The 22,557-nt window shown below is 46.9% G+C and overlaps 1 protein-coding gene across 1 annotated transcript; it reads right to left on the bottom strand.

Moving 5' to 3' along the window:
* Positions 1-351: 351 nt before the first annotated feature.
* On the bottom strand, positions 352-15,054 carry Trpv6 (transient receptor potential cation channel subfamily V member 6). Its single transcript, XM_038320284.1, has 15 exons — positions 14,912-15,054; positions 7,037-7,134; positions 6,762-6,884; positions 6,264-6,401; positions 5,849-5,947; positions 5,575-5,747; positions 4,975-5,121; positions 4,499-4,711; positions 4,129-4,215; positions 3,952-4,028; positions 3,556-3,721; positions 3,137-3,203; positions 2,141-2,409; positions 984-1,090; positions 352-643 (listed from the first exon to the last, which is right to left on the bottom strand). The coding sequence occupies exons 1-15, from the start codon at positions 15,037-15,039 to the stop codon at positions 352-354; spliced, it is 2,184 nt and encodes a 727-aa protein (XP_038176212.1). The 5' UTR covers positions 15,040-15,054.
* Positions 15,055-22,557: the final 7,503 nt, after the last annotated feature.

The following is a 22,557-nucleotide window of genomic DNA, read 5'->3' on the forward strand; positions in this document are numbered from 1 at the left end:
CCCACAAGCTCAGTGTTCTCCATCAGTTGTCTGGAGCACTCTGGGAAGAGTTCCATCCCCTCCTACTTACAAGACCTGGGTGGAGACAGGCGCCCAAGATGGCAAGCCTGTTGTTAAAGTGCTCTGGTGTGCAGTGGAGTTTCCATAAGAGCACAAGGAATGCTTGGTTATGGCAAGGACCACAGCTTTCCCTTTGACCCAAGCTGAAGGAATTGTGGAGACCTGGGACATTTATTCCCAGTGTGCATTCCTCAGCATGTTCCTCCCCCTCTCCATTGGACTTGGGGGATGACTTCTACTTTTTGACTGGTTCTCTTTCATTCTGACATGACGCTTGGTGAGAGCCAACCTTCAGATCTGGTACTCCCAGCCCTCCCCATCTTCTAGGCCCCTGTTAATTAACCCTCGAAGGTCCCTCCTTAGAGTCCCTTTCCGAAGCCTTTCCCAGTTGAAGCTGCTCCTGGAGGTGCTTCGAGACACTGAGGGTGTGGGAAAGGACAGGTAGGCACCAAAAGAACGTGCTATCTCCAGTTTCTCTCCAGAGTCTTTTTCCAAGTCCTCTGAATAGAGGTTGTCGGGTTGCTGGAAGGCCCGGGCATAGTGGCGGATGCGTTGCCTGTTGGGATCTTGCCTATCTTCCACCCTGAAGGGAGTGGGAAGAGGGATTCAGAGAGGGTGGAGCTGAAAATAAGACCTAAGATCAACACTTCTCATTTGGCCCCACCATCATTGGAGGGTCTATGCAGCCACCATGGGGACACAGAACACCAGCCCCTCAGCAACCAGGTCCCAGGAAGCTATAGGCTCTGCTCTGGGGATGCTTAGGAACCCAAGCTCAAATGGAGTCCCGTCCTCAGTAGCTCTACTTGAGACAATTAAGCCTAAGACCTAGGAAGCATACAGACCTCCATACAGCTTCTAGAAGCAAGACAACATGCAAAAGGATGGCTTAGGGAATACCACCAATGGCCTACGTCACTTACCGCAGGAACCAGCGGTCTCCTAGCCCATACTCGCGCCCACAGATCCCAGAGCGAGGCCACAGGCAGCGAGGCAGCTTCCGCTCCAGCATCACAGTGGTGGCTACAACCTGTATTTAGGGACAGAAAGCGAAGTCAGAGAAGTGGGGTGCAGACTGAGAAGGGCAGGGAGAGGAGGGGAAGCCAGCTGAAGGGAGGATGAATTAATAACAAACTCTTGAGTTGTGGCTCTCTAGAAATGGAAACAAGACCCCAAACCAAGATGGCAGTGTGAACTTGGTAGATCCCCTGCCGTGGGGGAGCATGAATGGAGCTTGAGCCCCACAGTTCTTTATCCTATGTCTTGAAAGCCATGGCAAAGCCAAGTGAGATGCAGGTGACCTGTTTTCCCTCAGCAGAAAAGGTATAGGCAAGAGTGTAGAAAACATAGACGAGGGTCACAGGTCTCAAAATGTTTTGAACCTGCATACATAACGTGATTTAAAAACAAAAGCATCCTACTTGGAAACCTAATATCAAGATATCTTCAAAATATTTCTCTCAGCTGACCCTTCTTAGCCAGCTTAGGTTTTACTCCTTTTCCACACATCCCAGTTAAATGCTTTCCAGGGTTTCATGGCTCCATTTTTATTTTACCTAAATTATTTTTGTTGAGCTAAATTCTTTTCCAGGTATATTTTTAAATGAGGACTTGATTCATCTCATTGTCCTTTATGCCCATCATAATATTCTGACTGAAGATAGCTTCTGCAGCTAAAGAAAGTGTTGGGTTTTTTTTTTTTAAATGCCATTATTTATAACACTTCCAATTTTTCTGGGTCAAATTTTGCAGGCTTCGATGTTTTCAAGAAGACTAAATACTTCCATTCTTACTTGGGAGCACAATTTACCAAATATACTTTTCGCCATTTGTTCATTTTATTTCTAGAAAATACTGAGGGTTTAATTGTTGAGAAAATACACGGAATTCTACCCAGAGTTTCCAGAAGTGTTCTTTGGTACTAATTAAATTCCCCTGGAATGTTGCATTATTTTATAACTTGTGCAAAAACTTATCCAGATATACATGAGTACAACCGGCCGCTTTTATCTGAGCAGGGCCAGTTCCTGGGCAGGAAGAAGATAGATGCAGTATCCCTTCTAGCCACCAGAGGGCTCACCTGTGCCCTCCAGAGCTCATCCCTCTCATGGGCAACTCTCCAATGGGTGTCGCCCATCATGGCAATGAGGAGGTTGAGCATTAGCAGTGTGGCGATGATGGCAAAGGCGGCATAGGTGATGCTGTACATGAAGGGCAGATCCACATCATAGTTGGCAGGGCCGTCAATGACGGTGAGGAAGAGCTCAAAAGTGCTGAACAGTGCCATGGGGTAGTCAAAGAAATGGCCCAGCTCATCCGGGTCCTCTGTCTGGAAGATGATATAGAAGGCTGCTCCACCCAAGGGGTGAGAGTTACCATGGCAACTGTATCATGACCAGCCCACCACCAGCCATTTGTTGTCTGTTTCCATCCCGTTCCCTTCATCTTATATTGTTCATCTCTAAAGAGTACATTTTAAATTATTTATTTTGGAGATTATAATAAAATTTCATTACTCCCCCTTCTCTTTTCTCCTTCTGAGCCCTGCAATATACCCCCTTCATGCTCTTTATCAAACTCATGGTCTCTTAATTAAATAGATTAATTGTTAATCTATAATTAATATATATATATATATATATTTTTTTCCTAAATACATAAATACAATTGGCTCGGTCTGTGTAATGGTATTTGTATATATGTTTTCATGGCTGATCATTTTGGTGCTGGATAACAAAGTGGTATGCTCTACCTCGAGGAAGACTTAGCTGCCTGTAGTTCTCTGAGTAGGGTGGAGGCCCCCTGCGCTTTCTCCTGTCCACCCCAGCATGTCTATTATTGCTGTCCTTGATCAGTTCACAAACGATACATTTTATGTATTGTACTCCACTGCTTTCTGCAGGGTTTATGCTCCTAATCTCCTGCCCCTGACACTACTGTCCCTCACTCCTGAGCAGCATCCCATCTTCAGATATTTCATGGCCTTTTCCAAGCTCAGCCTAAAGGATTATAAACCCATAAATTCCCCCACCTCCGCCCTTTCCTCCTACAGCTGCCATCTGGATGAGTGATTTACCTGAAGCAAATCCCAGGATCACCACACCCATCAGCCAGCAGAATCGCATCAAGTCACCAAAAATCATCTATGGAGAGAAGGAGGCAGAGAACACCACTCTTTCAGGCCTGTTACACATCGGACACCAGCAAATCTAACCCCCAAAGTCTGATGGTTCCATATACAAGGCTAGTTGGCAAACTACAACCTGCTGGCTAAATCTACCTGCCATGTCTTGGTGAGGATCTTAAACTTAGGATGATTTTTAACCTTGTAAGAGTATTTTAATTCTTTTCAAAGAAAAAAAATAAGAGGAACATATAACAAGAATTGTGTAGGGTTCACAACACCTGAAATATGTACTAACCATCCCCCTGGAAAACTGTTTGCTTAACGTTGGCCTAGGGCTCTTTTTTAGGATGCATAGGGGAAGTACTGACCTTCTGGATCATGATGGTGAAGGGACCCAGCATTTGGAATCCTCTGGCAAAGTACATAACATTACACCAACCCAACACCAGAGCAAAGGACATAGGCACCACCTCTCCATTTGCATTGGTGAGCCGCATCACCATGGTCACCAGCACCATGAAGGCATAAGTGACACTGGGGGGGGGGAGAGAAAAGAAGGAATAATGAGAAAAAAATTCAGGTTCATCCTAGGGACCTAGCAGCAAGAGTACAGTTGTAACAGACCCTATATTATCACATTCAGCCTCAGCATACACAGCACCCTGGGGTTACACATCGTAGAGGGAACTCAGAGCTAAGGGAAAGGAGGGCGATGGAAGCTCGAACGAGATGAAGAACGAGAGTGAGATGAAGGAGACACTCACATGATGACATGGAATGGCCCCCCAAGGATGGTCTGCCCAAAGAATCGAGTGACCCCCAACCTGAAGATGTCGGGAATCTGGAAAGAAGTCAAGGAGACGTAAAGACACTTGCAGACCAGAACGTGGGCTGGTCCCTGGGGCAGACAGTCTCCTGCGGGGATCCTATCCACACCTTACCTCCACCAGCAGGATGATCACAGCCCCAATGACGCTCACCAGCTCCCCCACCAGTCGTAGGTCATCCTTGGGGGTCACATAGGCTTCCTAGGAAGTAAAGATGTTGGTAAATAACCTGTCTCCATTCTCATATTAGTTCCCCCAAACCACCAGCTCTTTTGAATTCTTTCTAGACCACAAGGTTAAGCTAGTCTCACACTCTGCTCCTGGAGTAAGAATGTATGCATGCTTCTGTATGTGCATGTTGAGTCTATGCCCCCACTTAGCACCGATCTGGGTGAGAGGTGAAATCCTGGTGTGGAGTCAGGAAGGAGAGACAACGCTGTGAGGAGAAGATTCCCAATGACCTATCTTGCTACCAGAGTGTCACCTGAAGAAGCTTCTGCTGCAGGAGGGTGTTGTCCCGGGGATTGGTACGGTTACTGGTCCTGGGCTTGAGGGGGCGGTAGACACAGCACATGGTAAAGCAGATGATGTACAGCACGTAGATGGCACCCAGCACGCAGAAGTAGGGCCGCCCGTACCTCTTCCACTTGAGGCTCACCAGCTCCTTCACGGGTGTCTGGTCCAGAATCTGGCGGGCCTACAATAGAAGGACTAGAACAGTATCTCCAAGACCCCAACAATTGAAGGACTAGAACAGTATCTCCAAGACCCCAACAACAGAAGCATTAGAACAATATCTCTGAGACTCCAATAACAGAAGCAATAGAACAGTATCTCTGAGACCCCAACAAGGGAAGTAATAGAACAGTATCTCCTGGACCCCAGAAACAGATGAAATAGGTCAGTATCTCTGAGACACCACCACCCCTCACCAGGGGCTGTCCTGTGAAGTCTCTGTACCTCTCGTTTCTTGGTAGTGACAATAAGTTCCAGCAGGGATTGATCGTCTCCTGAGGAGTCGATCTCAGTGAGGTCATAAAGAGTAGAAGTCAATGGCCCGTACGACCACTGGACGTGCTTCCGCTTCTGCATCAGGTGTTGGAACATCTGAAAGAGAGAGGAGATGGTCAGGATCCACAGCTGAAGGCAATCACAGCCCAGACAGAAGGGACCAGAGAAGGTGCTGACCTTCTCGTAAAGACCACTGCCTTTGGAAGACACAAAAACTTGTGTTATCCAGAGTCCTAGATTTATCCTGCCCTGGGACTCATTTCAGAGTGTGGGCAAATTGCCAAGTCACTCTTCTGAGAAAGACAAGTGGGCTTGGGCATTGCTGAAAATCTCAGGATGAGGTCTAGGCTACATGAATTCCCAGGACTTCAGTCAGGGTAAACAGGCAAGCAGAAAAAAAATGGACCAGTGATGTGAAAGATATAGGTTGAATCAGACCCTGGTTAGAGCCGAGAGTGGGACCTACTCTTCCTAGGTGTGTTCAGTTCTCTTTGTCCCTAGCAATGTAAAATGAGGGTCATTGAAGACACCCTAGGGCATGGGTCTCACCACAGTGTTGCCCTCCACTCCAGCCAGCTTGAAGGGGGTGAGTCCCTGGTTGTTGGGCACGAGTTCCAGGGACTTCAGGTGGTCTCCCCTATCATAGGACAGCAGCAGGTTGTACATCTGGCAGGCAAAGGTCTTGTTGGGCTGCAAGATGAGTATGTGAAGCACAGTATTTCCTGGGGAAGACAGAGGTTGGCATCAGGCCCCCTAATGACTCACTCCCTGTCCCCGTCCTCTCACACAGCATCCAGCACTTTCTCCACATCCCAGCTCTTACCCAGGGAGTCCTGGGCCCGGATGTCAGCTCCATGCTCAATGAGCAGCCTGACAATCTCCTCGCTGCCCACACAGGCAGCAAAGGACAAAGGGTGCTCTCCTGTGGACACAAAGAGATAGGAGACAGGAGACAGCAAGATCAGAAGAGGAGAGGGACTTTTGCCCTCCAGCCCAACAACTGCCTCCTCCTCCCATAACTCAGCTTGGGGCTTGGGATCACTTGCCCAGCAGAAACCTAAGAAAAACACAGTCCAGAGGGTGATAGAGGAAATTGGCTTCTGACTCTTGGCTCTAAGTTTCAGAAGCTCTGCCTTCCAAGCTTCCCAGAAGATGCAACCTGAGAAAGGGTCCTCCTTAGCCTCCCCTCCTATTGCTATTGCCCACTTTCCACCTCTGAGCCTGGCCCTGGATCTCACCATAGTAGATGAGGTTGTGGGGACTGCGTTGGAAGGCGGAGCCTGTAACTCTGGCAGACACACTGGCCCCTCTGGCAAGCAGGGCTTGGACCAAGTTCACATTCTGGTTCATGATTGCGATGTGTAGTGCAGTCTGGCCTGACCCAGAGAGAGCTGTGTGTCACATATATGCTCCCAGAACCCTGAAGGAATCCCTCTCATGCTTCCCCATAGTTTCCTTTTGTGTGGCCATCTTGGATGGATGGCAAAGACCCTGTGGGTGTTAAAAGTTCCCAGTAGATCCTATTGTTCCTTCCATCCAACTCTGCCCCTTCTCTGGGTCTCTGGAGGATCAGGGACCAAATGTAATGACTCGTCATCAGCACTTAGAAAAAGGATAGCTTGTGGAATAATAATAATAATAAAGATGAGGGATCTTTAAATAATTTGTCTGGTTCCCCCAAATTATCTATCTGAGATGCTGAAAAACACAGCTAATCATCAATCCTAGGGCCTCACCTTCATATAGTTCAGAGGTCATGGGCTCAAAGACCAGCTCTGGGGCAGCCTCCATCAGTACCATGGCAGCCTCCAGGTTATCATAGAGGGCTGCTATGTGCAGTGCAGTTTCCCCGACGGCTCCTGGCATTTAGAAGGGGGGAAAAGGCATACAATGTCTTAGGGGCAGTCAATGGAGAAAAAAACAGACTCTGGGTCTTGGGATCTCTTGGGGAAGTCTGTGAGATGAGGGGGAGAGCTGACCCACAGATCATCGCTAGGTCTTTGCTCCGTACCTCTCTGGTGCACCTCACATCCTTCAAACTTGAGCAGCTTACTCAGAGCCTGGACATCATTTTCTTTGGCAGCTAGAAGAAGAGGTGTCTCCCAGATCCTACAGGGAAATAGGACGAGAAAGGTGGTAGCCATGAACATACCAAGGTGTGGGGCAAGTTATGAAGGCTTCACTCAAATATGTGTGTCTCAACAGCAAGGACAGCAAGGTTCCTGACTCAGGCAGATGGGTTCATTACAGTGCAAAGTTCACCAACCCTCTTCTTCCCATTGTTCAGTTCTTCTAAACTGACTTTGAACATTTAGCCCATATAAGAGATGTCCTGACTAGTTTCCTATTCCCTGGTGTTGGGACCAGAAGACCCAGGGTGTGTGTGTGTGTGGGGGGGTGTAGTGCGTGTGTATGCATGCATATAAAACACCTGTGCATATTGGACAAAGAAAGAAGGCGTTTTGTCCAGGCACACACTCACCCTGTGATCTGTTCATGCCTGGAGTGGTCCTATTGTGGACTCAGCAGTGCCCTGAGATTGCCCTGCATGATAAGGCTGATTTTCTAAATTCTAGAGGTATAAGAAGTTCCTCCCTCATATTTGTGGAGGAAGCCAACATGCAGAGACTAGTGGGTTTTCTCCTACTACAAGAAGCCTTGCTATTTGACCTTCAGTATGGAACATTTGATTCCTCCACTTTCCTCATCTCTGGCAATATCTTCAGGACTCAGTCTAAAAACAGCCGTGACCCATGTGAGAAAGCCTGGCTCCAGGCGGTGGTCATTCATACCTCTCTCCTCACATCTTATTTTTTTCAATCCTTCTGCTCAAATCAGGAATCCCGTTGATGATCAGCATCTTATGCAAATTAATAAGAAACTTCAACTTGCTGATTACCCTTTGACATGAAATGTCCAGGTCTGCAGTTTAGGAAGAGTTCCAATGGATTCTTGTACAAATGAAAGTTCAGGAAACAATGCTCAAGCCAGGAGTGTGTGGTGCATGCATGTAAAATTGCTAAAGTAATACATCCAAGGCAAGCTTTGGAATCCCCGTCTCTAAAGTGCACACTCAAAACCTTAGGAAGTGAAGTCATCCATCATCCTCAAACCCTGTCTAGAGGGCCTTAGGTGCTACTTTATTTCCACTCTTAGGACTGTGCAGATATAAATGGTGGCCAGCAATGACAGATGAGGGGGAAGTAAAGAATCTAATTTAGAGAATTCATTTATTGAATTTCATGTGAATCTGAATGTTCTCATTTTCCCCTTCCATTTCTTCTTGAGTGTACCCAATTCTGATTTCAGATCCTTACCCCAACTCCCAGTCCCTAGTAGTTTCCTATTTATTGTCTGATTTTTATACATTTTAGAAAGTATTTATTCCCTGGCTCTACAAATCACCTCTCTAGTCTTGCTGCGACTAAGAAACATGGTTATCTTTTTATACAATTTTTCTCTCATTTGGAGCAAATTTGGTCTTTCTGCAGGAGTAAATGAAATTATTGTATTTATCCATAGATAGCCAATCACACGGCTAACAAAGGACCTGGAAAGGAGTTCCCATGCTGAAGTGATGGCAGTGGCAAGAAGCTTATAACAAAGCTGGGGTTAGGAAAGAGATAAGCAGAAGAAAGTGACTTTTATCTCCCACAACTGCAACCCCAGCCCCCTCATAGGCCCAAGGGCAGCGACCAGGGTCAAACAATCATCTAAGAGTCTGTCTCCATTTACTTCTTTCTCCTTTTTGCTACTAAAGTTCATTAATTCACATCTCTATGCTTCGGTCCAGGATTAACAAGACATTCTCTTGGTTTCCCTGCACCCTACTTAACCCTCATCTATCCTTTGTAATGCTGTCAAAATAGTCTTTCTAAATGACTGCTGTCACAGCTTACAGAAGGCCGACGGGTCTTTCAATGCCCAAAGACAAGGAACACAGAGGTCCTTCACGGTCTTTGTGCAACCATTTTTCCATTCTCTGATCCTCCCCCTCACTCCGTACACCTGGCATTTTAATCTCACCGCACGCCTCAACCCCACAGAGCACACCGTTCTTCCTGGGCCTGTGCCCACAGGCTGCTTCTTCCTGGATGCGTTCTCCCAACCCAGTGATTGTCCATTGTGCATTCTGCACTTCTGCACCCAGCAAAATACCCTACTGTGCTGTGGTTGCTCACTATGACAGCTGTAACATGGATGACTCAGTCGTGTTGCCAAGGTGCCTTTACTGCCTCTCTTATTGTCTCTATCACCCCCCAAAGTCAACCTTAAATAAACATAAACTAAGTGAAAAACAGTGTTTGGTTCAAAAACATGGCGGCAAAACAAGTTTTCTAGATTCTTCGCCACCACCATGACTCTAGCCGTTACTCTCTTACATAGATGTTTTAGAGTCAGCACTAGACTGTAGGGGAAACAAAGCTTCCTTCACTACATACACACACACACACACACACACACATACAATCACCACTACCCTATTCCTAGAACATGTTTTGCTCTTTCCTTTGATCTCATTTTTATTATAACATCTTGCACTTGGTGTTGTAAATAGAACATGTTCCTTCCTCTATACTTGGGAGTCATAGAGTTTCCTTTTGTTCATGACAGATCGCTGAAGCTGGCAAAGCTCCTCCACAAGCCTCTATTGCCTGTGTCATCCTTCCCCCTTGTCTGCTGCTGGCCTAGCAGGCCTGTGAGAGACCAAAGACTGCTGGATATAGAGTACAGTTACACGATGCTCGGTTAACACCAAGCTAGAGTTGCATAACTATTTCAACACTCTTTCAAGTGTCCTTTGAAAATACCGTGCATTTATACAATGTATTTTGATCATATCCATTCAGAACTTCTCTCTCCAACTCTATAAATATATTTTATGCAATATTTTGCTTCATGCCTGTAGAAACAACTCACCCATTACTCAACTAAAAGTCAAATTGAAAGAGGTATCCTGTGTCTTATCTGGCAACTTAGCCAGACCATGCCCCTGGTAAAGAAACAGCATATAACCAAACTCAATAATGTTTGTAAGAAATGGCCTCCTTTGTTGCAAACTCCAGAATCCAGGAAAATGAAGGGTCAAGGAGTTGAGTTTTTTTCCCAGACTACTTTATCACTTGCAGTAACTACATAGGGCCACAAGGTGATAGCAGAGAAAGTCCTTACTCCCAAGTTTTAGCAGTAAGGACACAGAACTCCAAACTTGACTCATAATCCTTGGTCTCCAAAAGAAGTGTAAGGAATACCGAAGAATCTTGTAGGTCCTCCAATAGCAGCCCATCACAGAAGGCTATAGAACAACTAAGGAACGGGGATAAAGGGACAAGACAAGGCTGAACATCCCCTCCAGGACACCAACAAAGAATTATTCCACTCAACCATGCCATGGTAGAGAAACACTGATTTACAGGTGCAATTATTCATAACTTATGAAGAGAAATGGATATTTCACATGAAATGAAATTAAAATTCCGTAAACACCCCAAATGTTTTCTAATAATTAAAGTAAGGAAGAAAAAGAAAAGGTGTGGTGAGAGGAGCATAAGAAGTAGAAATTATAAGAAGATATTTCCAGGTTCTTCAATATTTTGTTCTACTTTGCAATTGATTATAAAGTTGAACAGTTTAGTTCCATGATGGCTTGGGGAAAACTCAGTAATAGGCTTCTTTGATGCAAAATGTAGCATATTTTTGTTGGTGTTGGGGAAATGTGTGTTTTCTTGTTCAAGGTCAACATTGTGTCTCCAAGTGAGAGTCTTTGACTTCCCTCTTCTATAACTTCTGCTCCTCCAGTCCTCTGCTTCTGGCTCTTATGAACATGTAAGTCTATGTGTGCCATGTACACGAGTCATGCTCTGTCCTTTATTCTGGGAAACAAGGAATGCGCCAAAGAGTTTTAAGGAATGTTCAAATCAGAAGAGTAGAAATTGTGTTTAAATGGAGTCTAACGTGCTCGCGTAACAGATGGAATCTCAGGGTGAGTATTTGTCCAACCAGATCAGAGTCTGAGCTGAGACAAGTGCCTCACTAGCCATTTCTCTGTCCTTGTTCTTTGTTTTAATCAGGGTTAGAAGTATGTGTGGTGGGGAGGATACACAGGAGCTTCCCTGCAATTACTCTCTCAGCTGTCTGCAGGCACTGCCTGTAGACTATGAGGGATCATGCCGTGTGGTTGCCAGGAGCATACATTTTCATTCTGATTGAACTCATTCCTATGAGGAGGAAGTTCATAGCCCCACTGATTCTTGTCATCCTCAGTAGTTGCCTTCTTTATGTTATGTTTTGTCATAACTCCGTGTGCCTGGCAGTTCCCAAAGTAACATCACTTAGTTCCGCTTTTGCTTTCCACAGCCATACAACACCAGCTGAATAATTCTCCCTGTTTTTTTTTTTTTTTTAGAAAAGGAAACTGAGGCAGTAAGGTCAGATTATTGCCAGAAGATCACATAGGGTTAAAGGCAGACTTGCTTACCAAGAGCATAGCCCCAGGGCTTACCACTAGATTATGTGGTTCTTCTAGTTTTTATGGCTCTTCCTGATTTTTCTTGGGGTGGGGGTGGGGGTTAGGCCCAGAGCAATGACCACAGATGAGAAAGAGCAGTCATGTGTGGGAACATGGCCTACACTGGGCACTCATGAGCCACCTCCCTCAAGCTGAGACTCCAGGCGATGAGATGAGGAAGTCAGAACCTGGAGAACTGAGGCTATTTCAAGATTTGGAACCAAACTGTTTCTTAACTGCCACAACTCTCTCAGACAGGCAAGCTAACAGCCATGTGTGTATGTGCCTATCAAGGCAAGAACGGAAGTCTACAGGAGGTGTCAGAGCTGAGTTTGCACAGAAACTTCAACTCACTTATAGCATTTATACAGGTATCTGTGTAACCCAACTCAGACGTCCAGCATGGCTTCCTGTCCTCCCAGGGAGTGAAAATGTCAGCACAGGAGGGGTGGGAAGTCAGGTTGGGCAGCCTCTGCGAAGCTCCCAGCACATCCCACACGAGCAGAAATCAGATAACAGATAGGACAGTTTCCTTCTCTGCTCTCTCAACATTTGCTTAAACCTTTTCATGACCTTCACTGTGCTCACTTTTAACATAAGTACGGTTATTCTTCCAGAATCTGTAGGACATTGGTTCTATAACATTCCATACAAGATCTAGAACCTTCCCAACAGTGATATCATATTTTATGTCGTTTATATATCCATCTGGTAGACTTTAAGATATGGCTTTACTATGTGGCCCAGGCTGGGCTGGAACTCACTGCGTAGTCCATGTTAAACTTGGGTTACATGTTAAACATATTAAACGACCCTCGTGCCTCAGCCTCCCAAGTGCTGGGGTTTCAAGTGAAGACCACGATGTTCAACTTACTTATTAACTTTTGAATTTTTGGAGACAAGTCTCACTGTGTTAGCCTTGCTTCAGTATTCCCAGTACTGGGAGTGTAGGCATGCACCATTGCCTACTTCCCCCTGTGTACTTTAAATTATCTCTAGGTGATCTATAACGTTCAGTGGGATATAAACTACATATAAATTGCTATTGTGTAATACTGTTTAGAAATGACAAGGAAGGAAAAAAATGCTATACATGTTCAACATTGATGCAACTACCATGAGCCTAACTTTGTAGCACACACGAGCAACAATATAGCTTTGTTGTCTTTGAGGTTGATTTAATCTGAAGTGACCCAGGGACAGCATAGACCTTGGTACATTTTGTCCATCAGAACGTGAGCTTTTTAAGAAGCTAGAACATATCAAGTAATTTTCCCACAACCCCAGTGGAGTATATATTATGCTCAGTCAGTGTTTGATACATTGGATATACAGAAATGAGAAATATTAGGACAGAAGACATGGGAAAGAGGTGAGCATTCAGCTAATAAGGATTTAAATAAGAAAGCTGCATAGTTAAGACTCAAGGGAAATGTGAACACAGTGGAAGGTTGCTTCACTTCTGCTCATCCTGCAGAGTTCTTCAAGCTTTGCCTTCTGGTGAGATCTTCTATCCCATGAAATCCTTCCTGGTCCTACCCCAGAATTCCTTTCTGGGATTCCCTCTTAATTCCCAGGCCCAATGCGTTCTTATGGGCTGACAGAATTCCCCTCCCTCCAAAGCCTGTGTTTAATTTTATACCAGATAAACTGGACGATAGTGCCTATAGAGGATGAGATTCTTTCACGGTTCATAGCTCTTATTTAAGTGCTCGCCCCCAACTTGTCTGACTTCCAGCATGCCTTCCCTGTGCAGAGCTGACCTAGCAGTCCAAGAAACTCCTAGAAAATTTCATGTCCTTCCAGGAAGGAACACCCAAAGAAGGTCACTGCCATGGACTCAGGAAGAAGAGGGTCAAAAAACTAGAGAAACATATCTGAAGATCAGAAAATGGAGAAGAGAATCCTCTCACTAGTGGTGACATTAGATCTTGCTAGCCCAGTACACAGAGGAGGCCACCAGATGGTGGGAAGAAATGGGTGCAGACTAGATGCATGCAAATAGCATATGCTTAGCCAGGCTGCCTGCTCAGGCCCAGGTCCTTCACAGGAGTTCTTCCTGCATATAGGAACCTCACCTACCCCTTTCAAAACCCCTGGCCTTTCTGCAGTCTGTGCCCGATGCCCCCAGCAACAGGGTCCTGAGTGGGAAGAGGAGAAGTGAAACCAATGAAGAATTATTCTCTAACAACAATGCCATTCTGTTGCCTTAAGACGTCATCAGCCAGACATGTGCCCTGGCCCCCACTCTCCCAGCCCTGGGGAAGAGAGGTGGGTGGCTGAGGCGAGAGACAGGAAAGCCCGCAGCTCTATGAAGGGGCACATCCCATCAGGGACTACTTAATCCAAAGACTAGGAAATCCCAGGCAGCCCTCAGGCCAGGTTAAGACAAGCCCTGCATTCAGAGATTGAAAAAAAGCCAAAGACAAAACCCTCAGCCTTTTCCTCTGTGAATACATGCTACCTGCCTCTGCAAAGCCTGGAGGAGCCCCCCCACCTACCCAGAGCAGAACTCCCTTTAGCATCACCAGCTGGGTGGAGAGCCCGGCTTACAATGTCAGAAAGCAGACCGCCACAGGGTGGGTTCCAGGTCCAATGGGTTTCCTATTCACCCTGCTCCCAAAATCAACTCTAAGATGGTGTTTGAGGCAGGAGTGGGTATCAAGTGAGGATAAGGAAGTTCTCAGTGAATGGAAGCACAATGTGAGATTTCCTAAGGACTCAAACTCCAGTTTCTCTCCCAGACCCCCAAGATTGGAAGACAACCGGGTGAGCATCTCAGGCATTCTGACCAGGAGGTCATAGGAACCCACCAGTAGAGAGGAAGACACTGCGGGCTGCAACTGAGCTTTGCTGGGTCTTTAAATCCCTCCATTGGCTGAGACAAATCCACAGGAATGATATGCAATTTCACACTTTTTGCCATATTTTATTATTGTCTTATTCATTCAATCACTCTCTCATTCATTCCCCCATGTATGCTTATAGATAAATGTGTTTCTGCCATAGACTGCTAAACAAACATGGAGTACAGAAACATAAGGCATTATCCTGCCACAATCCCCTTTCGGGGGGTAGAGGGTTCACAAGGGCCAATGAGGTGCCTGGCTACTGGGGAGGTGCTCACAAGAGGCCTGCAGAATTGAATGGGACTGTAAAGATAACTAACATCTGTGTCCAGGCTGCCTCCCACCTGACATCAGGGCCAGCTAGCCCCACAGGCCACGACTCAGGAGAAAGTGATAACCAGGAGCCAGCCCATGACCAGGGGCACAGACTGTCCAGCCAGGGGTGCCAAGAAGACTCAAGCAAGCTGGGAGGGTGTGGGGTGTAGCCTCTGCTGCTAGGTAGAGGAGCAGGAGCAGATGGCAAGCTTACCTCTTCTGCTGCAGTAGGTTCTGCTCGTCTCGGCTCTGAGCCCAGGACTCTTGTCTGTGGAACCATCTGCAGAACTTGTTCCAGAGGCAGAGTATTAACCCCTTCTCCTTGGGCAGTGACCACCCCATGGGGTGGAAGGCTTGTTCCTTGGGGGCCTGAGGCTGATGCCAGACCCCGCCTGGGCTTGGTCTTGGGGCCACATTGGCACCCCCAAGAGCCGCCCTGCCCTCACTCTGTAGAGGTCCCGTCTCCTGTCTCCGGTCTCCTCCTTCTCCTGTGGAACTGGTGAGGCTTCCCGTGGTGGCCCCTGAGTCTGAAGAGGGCTCCTGCTTTGTTCCACTTGGCAGAGCTGGGGATCTGCCGGGCTTGTAGATCTGGAGCTCCTGTTGGGAGTGAGCAGGAGCTGTGTGGGCACTCCCTCCTCCCAAATTACCTGAGATTTAAAGAGACAGGCCACAAAGTCCTGCCTGCTCAGGCCATGCGTCAGCTGCAACTCTCTCCACCCTGGAACTCTCCCCTTGATCCTAGGCCTTCAAAGAGATTAAAGAGCTGGCCCCTGGACTTTGGGACACCCAGTGACCTTTTTCTGGGAAGGCAGTCTTGAGGGACTCATGGCTGTGAGGAGGAGCCTAAGCAAGGTAAGGCCTTTTGCAGGATGGAGGGGCTTCTGTCTGTCTCTACTCAAGTCCTAGGGGTTTAAGTTCTCTTGACTTTCAGGGTTAAATGTCTTGACTGGCCCAGAACAGGTATATAAATAACAAAGACTTAGGTCTCACCTACGCTGAGTTGACAGCTGCTTTCTGTAAAGAACCAGACAGTACATGTAAGTGTTTCAGGTGTTGTAAGCCTGGTACAGTCTCTGATGTATACTCTTTGCTCTTTGGATGTGGGTTTTCTATATCACCACTACATAAAGATGTAAAATCCATTCCCAAGCTAGCGAGTCAGGGTATAAAATTTAGCCATGGAAGAACGTGCGTCTGGTGGCAGTAGGCTACCAGACAAGACACAGGTTGGGCCCAGTGAGGGGGCACCTACCAGTAATACCAGCACTATGCAGGTAGGGGCAGAAAATAGAAAGATAGAGGCCAGCCAGTGCTATACAGTGAGGTCTTGTCTAGAAATAAAAGGTATAAGAATGCCTAGTTAAATCTGATTGGGGGGATGAATACAATTTTTTTATATGTTCTGGCAACTTTCTCATAGAGACACTGGGTCTCTGCCACTGGGCCCTATAACTGAGTGTGTCTACACAAACTCAGAGGGACCCTATGAGATGGTTTTTATCTATATTTTTCCCATGGAGAAAACTGAGGTTCAAAGTGATAAAGTGAGCCCCCAAGGTCACAGAAGTGACTGGTGGAGCCCCAAATCATCCCGACTTCATAGTCTACCTTGTTTATGCTTCCCCAGGTATTTAATGCTCTAGCAGGCAAAATGATTTCCACAGAGGTGAGAAGGTTTGCACAGACGTGGTCAGAGGCATCCTTGGTCACAGCATTGTACCTCAGCAGCATCCACCCAGAGGCTTATTCTGCTCATGTTTCTTATATGGAAGAAGCTAAGCTCTGTCTTGTTCTAAATTCTGCTGCCTCCCAGGGACCAGTTAGCTGAGATGGCACCCGGCTTTCTAAAGTCATTGGTGTCTGCGTGTCAATTTCCAACTGAAGCTTGTTTTTTTCCCACATCTCACTCAAAGATCAGGAAGGCTCAACAAGGGACATGTGTGTGGTAGAGTGAGTGTCTAATGTGCAGGTGGTATGTACACTTGTATGGGGCACGCCTATGCTTTGTGTGCTGTGTGTTCTGTGTGTGTTGTGTATATGTGATGTGTCTGACATATAGTATGTCTAGTATGTATATTTTGTGTGTGCCTTTGATCTGTCCTTGATGCTTTCTGTGTGCAAGCTTCATGGTGACTACAGTACATGTATAGGACACGTATAAGGAATCTTGTGTATATGTATGTAGGATATACAATGTATGTGTTGTGTGTTTGTTGTTATTGTATGTGTTGTGTGTTTCATATATACTATATGCATATAGTGTGTGCTTTTCATGTAATGCACATGGTGCATGAAGTACGTGTGCATGTTTGTGCTTAATAGGCATTTAATAATGGTATGTTGTGTATGTCTAGTATCTAAGTGTGGTATGTATGACACATTATGTATTTGCTCGGAGGGATGTGTCACATGTGTTGTGTGGGGTAGTTTGTATGAGCATGCTCAAACATGGGTAGGGAGGAGGTTCTGGGGAGCAAAAGTGAGGTCTCTCTCTGTGGGTGGCGTATGGAAGGGCCACCTTCAGAAAGAAACCACTCATGTTACTACTCTTGGGCCTAAGGCCAGGCCATACAGCCCTGAGCAAACAATGCACTTCGATTAGCTGCCTTCCCCACCCGCCTTGGGGTCAGTGAGTTCAAGCTGGGTGGGGGGGAAGTCTAGAATCCAAACCTTGAACCCAGGACCTTTGTGCCCATTAAGCCAAGTGTTTGTCTAATGCTGACCCACCCCACCTTCCCTGTCCTCTTCAGCTCCAGGAAAAGACCCCAGTTTAGGCACTAGTGGAAGAGCAGGTAATGAAGCAAGGCTTGTACCCTGCTGGGGAGTGTTACAACAGGAAGCTTGAAAGAAAAAGTAACTTTCTAATACCCTTTCCCCTTCTTCCTCAGCTTCCTGCACGCGGCTTTGCTGTTGTACGGGTGGTTCTGCTGGCAGAACACTGCCAATCATATCAAAGTGAGTAGAGACACAAATAGGCTTGGAGGTCAAAAACTTAGACATCAAAGCTCTTTGTCTTCGTACCCCACAGCATGCTTTTAGGGCACGGTGAGACTGTGGACTCATGTCTCCACCAAGACCTGATCATAGCACCTCCCTCCCTCACTCTCAGTCTTGGAGTTGAGAGGTACGGTCCCCACGCCTCCTGGGCTGCTGGTTCTGAGGGGACAGAAAGCGTTCTGAAGAGGGCTTGGCTTTGTCCCCATGCCACCACTAGGCAGTATTGTGCACTTATGAGAGGGGGGGGGAATTCATCTGGTAACCCAGAGGATTCATTTCGCAGCCCAGAGCCACGGGGTGTCTTTATGCTGCAGACTGTGTTGGGGTGACGAGAGCTCACTTTGTCGCAAAGACTGGCCTCAACTTGAGAGACTTGTAATCTCACTCTTTCTAAATCTATTTCTTTGGTGACAAATCTGAGGAGACTTGTGACACTATGCCTTCCAATCATCAGTCCATTCTGTAAGTAGATTCTTCTCTGTTGGTCAGCAGACAGTGAGGACCAATCTGAAGTCTAGAACAGGCCAAAGTGCTGTGCACAAGTAGTTTTTTCTATCTGGTTTTTCTTGCTTTGGGTTTAACCTCACCTCCAACTCTAATCAGGGGAGAGGGCCATAAAAATATTTCTGGCCACTTCTAGGGGTCACATGCAGGGGGACTAGAGATGTTAATGATGTGTTTACCTGGGCTTAAGTTTGAGAATGGGTCTGAGATGCCAATTTCTGTGTTTGGCATAGTCGCTGTACCTAGGTACTGTGCATACTGTCTGCCTGTAGGACCTGGTGCAGGCATCTCCTAATGCTCAGCAGCATCTGAACTTCCAGCCACTGGGTGACAATAGCCTTTTCTGTCTACGTCTTCATGGGGCTTTTACTGAGAGTCACTAATAAAGAGTGTGTGTGTGCACACATGTGTACATGTGTGTATCTGTGATATACTTACTTGGCTAGTGTGTATGCAGAAGTTACTTTGTAGATATATATGTATGTAGTGTGCTATGTGTGCATCTGGGTGTGTGTGTTGTATATGTCATAATGTGTGAAGTGCACACATAGAATGAACTAACTATATGTAGAGGTGGTACACAGTATGCTTGGGGTTTTATGTTTGTGGTATGTAGTATTATTTGTTTTTTTTTTTTTTTCGCTTTGATTTCTTTATTTTTTTTTTCTCATGGTTGATTTTTTTTATATTTAAAAATTTCCATCTCCTTCCCTCCTCCTCTCCCCTCCCTCCCTTCCTTCTCCCCCTTCCCTCCCCTCCCCTCCACGCATACCTCCCCTCCCTCCCTCTCCAGGCCAAGGAGCCATCAGGGTTCCCACTCTATGCTAAGACCAAGGTCCTCCCAGCTCCCCCCAGGTCCAGGAAGGTGATCGACCAAGCTGAGAAGGCTCCCACAGAGCCCGTCCATGCAGAAGAATCAGAGCCCAGAGCCATTGTCCTTTGCTTCTCAGTCAGCCCCCGCTGTTGGCCACATTCAGAGAGACGGGTTTAGTCGCATGATCCATCAGTCCCATTCCAACTGGAGTTGGTGATCTCCCATTAGTTCTGTCCCACCGTCTCCATGAGTGAACGCACCCCTCTCGTTCCTGACTTTCTCCCTCATGTTCTCGCTCCTTCTGCTCCTCATCAGGACCTTGGGAGCTCAGTCCTGTAGTATTATTTGTTATGTGTACAGTTGTGTATATGTGTAGGCTATGTAGTATTACATGCTGTGTGTGTATTTAGCACATGAATGTGTATATGTGCTGTATGTATAATGTGTTGGTGTATGCATGCGGTTTGTACTGCATACATGTTGCATAACATGTTCGTTATATGTGGTATGTACTTATGAATGTGTGTGTTCAGTACTGTGGGACATGTATATACGTATATATGTTTCACTATGTGTGACTTGTATGCCTACATGCATTATATGTGTATGTGTTGCATGTTGAGTATATATGTGTTGCATTATGTTATGTGCATAGGTAGAGCACAGTTTGTTTGCATGTGTGCACTGCACATGTGTAGTATGGGGCTGTACATCCATAGCTAAAGCTCTGTGGAGTCTGTGGAACTCTGAGTTTCTAGCTTCTTAGACCTCGTCATCCCCTCCTCTCACTGGTTCCAGGGACTCTCTGCTCATGGTTCTTACTCTGGGCCCTCCTGGAAGGTATCTATGGCCAGTTTAGTCAGCAGAAGGCCTTGCCTGCTGGAGGCTGGCAAGTTGTGGGGTCTTCAGGGATGGAGCTAGGGCAGGACAGTTAGGGCAGTGAGGGCAGAAACAGCACTTGCAGAGAGTGGAGTTTGTTCCAGTCACTGGGTTCAGAAGCCCAGAGTGCCAGCTCACAATGCCAGTGGAGGTTAGCAGGTGAGCGGGCACATCACATGCACACACACCAGCACTACCCACAGGTTGCCGTGTCTGACGTGGAGATGGCAAGCTGGTCTTTAGTGCTGGCTCTGTTGTGTCCCTGTCTGTGACCGGAAGGCAATCTGTGCCGAAACCCTTCAAGGTCCCTTTGAACTCGAACTACTTGTGATTCTGAAGAAATCTGAAGGTGTGGTTTCATGTGTCCATAGAGACAGTCCAGGTCTCACAAGTCAGGAGGTCCAATTCATCATAGAACTTCCATATGTCTCTCCCGCAAACATGCCTTTGCTCGCTTTCCTTTCCCCATCTACCTCCTTAGCTCCTTAGTTTGCTCTGCAGCCTCATTCCCTGCTGCCTCCTATCCCAGCCCCACTAAGCCTTGAGAAGCATGGTGGCGCTTCACACTCTGCCTCTTCAGAAAGTTCTAGCGAAGGGCCTGAAGGAAAGTGGCTGGAAGGCCAAGGTGGCGGCTGCGGGCCCCTGGGAAGGCAGAGGCCATGACAAACAGTACCGTGGAGCTACTTCTACTTTCTAAGATTTATGTGTGTACATTTTTTGGGACAGGAATTGATGTTGTCTTCATGTGAAAATGGATTGGTGTGCTGGAGCAATGATTCTCTTTTGGGAGGTATGGGGGAGTACTGTGTAAGTGTGCATATGTCTATTTTCTGGTTTCCTTCCAATGGTCCATACATTTCAAATTCCACGGTCACACATAGATGTATGGATGGGGGCATCTACCCTCCTCTTGTCCCCTTGCTGGGACTGACTACCCAATCTGACCGTGTCACCTTCCTACCCATGTTTCCAGGGGAAGACTGTGTGGCTCCACCTTAATGAGATAGGGTGCGTCCCGGGTGCAATGAGCATAGCTGGTCCCACCTTGAGAATGCTCATGCTGACGGTGGCGCCTGCCTGACCCTGTCTGGCACTTGTTCCTTAGTTTCCCACCCGGAAGATATCAGGGAGGGTCTGAGTGCTAGTTTTGAGGAACTTGGTGTTGGCTTCCATGGGTTCCTGAAAGAACTTTGTCCTTTAGAGGAAGATGGGGAATCCCAGGGACCCCGCAGCTCTGACCTCACTCACTCAGCATCTGGGTAGATGTGACTTAGGCCCCAGCAGGGGCTCCTGGAGATACGGATGTGTGAAAGAAGGTATCAAAGTCCACAGCCTGCCCCTGGGTGAGCCACTGGTCCTGCGGCCTTGTTTTCCCCAGGCCTGTTTTTGCTCTGTTCCTTCCATCTTCATCTCTCCTCCCCAGCAACCGTGAGGTCGTGTGCCTTCCAAAACTGGACCTCGATCTTCTCAGCCCCCCTCACTGCACCTGTCTGGTCTGCAGAACCAAACCGGAGGAAGACTGTAGATGTGTGCGCAGCCCTCCAAGCCAATGAGCTTTGCCAAGCTGTAGGGAATGTGCTAAGGTGGGTCAGCTTCCGAGAAGAGAAAGGCAGAGAGAGCAAGCCATTGATTTTTCACTGTTGCAGCTGCATTCCAGCTTCAAAGCTGTGAGAACTCACTGGCTTACTTGGAGAGTCACTGACCAGCAGGGCTCCTGATTTGGAAAACTAAAGACTCAGTGTCTTTTGGCCCCTGCTTCTCACTCATTCCTCTGTCCTTTCAGGCCACCCTTCACCCCAACCTCTGTGTGAAGGAAAGAAGGCATGGCATTCTCATTTGGAGGAGCTACTCAGAAATAGATTTCCCCTCTGCTCACCGCAGGCGCTGCACTAAGTAGGGAGGAAAAAGAGAAGGCAGCAGGGTGAATCTGGGCATACAAGCATTGGATCACCTTCTAGCTCTGGGTGGGCAACGGATGATGATTCCCAACCTCGGCAAATTCCAGGATTCCCCAAAATCAAAACAGAGGTGGAAACAAGGTGTATAGCCTCTCCGGGCCAACCAAGAGTGAGCCAGCTTGCTCTCCAGGGCAGTGTTTCCTAATTCCAGGTTCAAAACCACCATCTGTTTCTATTCTGTATGAATCATCCGTTCACTCAGCCAAAGACCTGGGGAGGTGGATGCGGCACCACTGAGCCTAAAAGAAACAGTATTGTTTAGGGCTCCTGAGATGGTCCTACATTTCTTTGTGGCTGCTCAAACCCAACCCACCTTGGAAAGTGCGCATTCGATTCTAGCCACAGCCCTTCAGAAGCAGCTCTGCCAGGGGCACGTTTTTTTTTATCTCTGATCTTTCCCCCGATTGGTTCCCACCTGCACTTATTCTCTTTTTTTTTTCTCCCCACCCCAACAAACTCAGTGAAAGGGCAGCCGGTGATAAGAACTCTTTCAAATTCTATTTATTCAGCACCAGCACTCAGCGAAACACCCCACCACCTCCGTCATAAAACCAAGCCAAAAAAAAAAAAAAAAAAAGCCAGACTTGTAAAAGAGTAAGGGTGTTTGTTTAATGTGTATAGACATGTGTGACACTGGGAGGCACGGCTTCCTCTTCTAGATGGAGGCTGCTGTTGTAAGGGTCCACGGTGGGATGGAGGAGGTATGGC

The sequence above is a fragment of the Arvicola amphibius genome, chromosome 2, assembly GCF_903992535.2.
Source record: "Arvicola amphibius chromosome 2, mArvAmp1.2, whole genome shotgun sequence".
In the NCBI taxonomy this organism is placed as follows: domain Eukaryota; kingdom Metazoa; phylum Chordata; class Mammalia; order Rodentia; family Cricetidae; genus Arvicola; species Arvicola amphibius.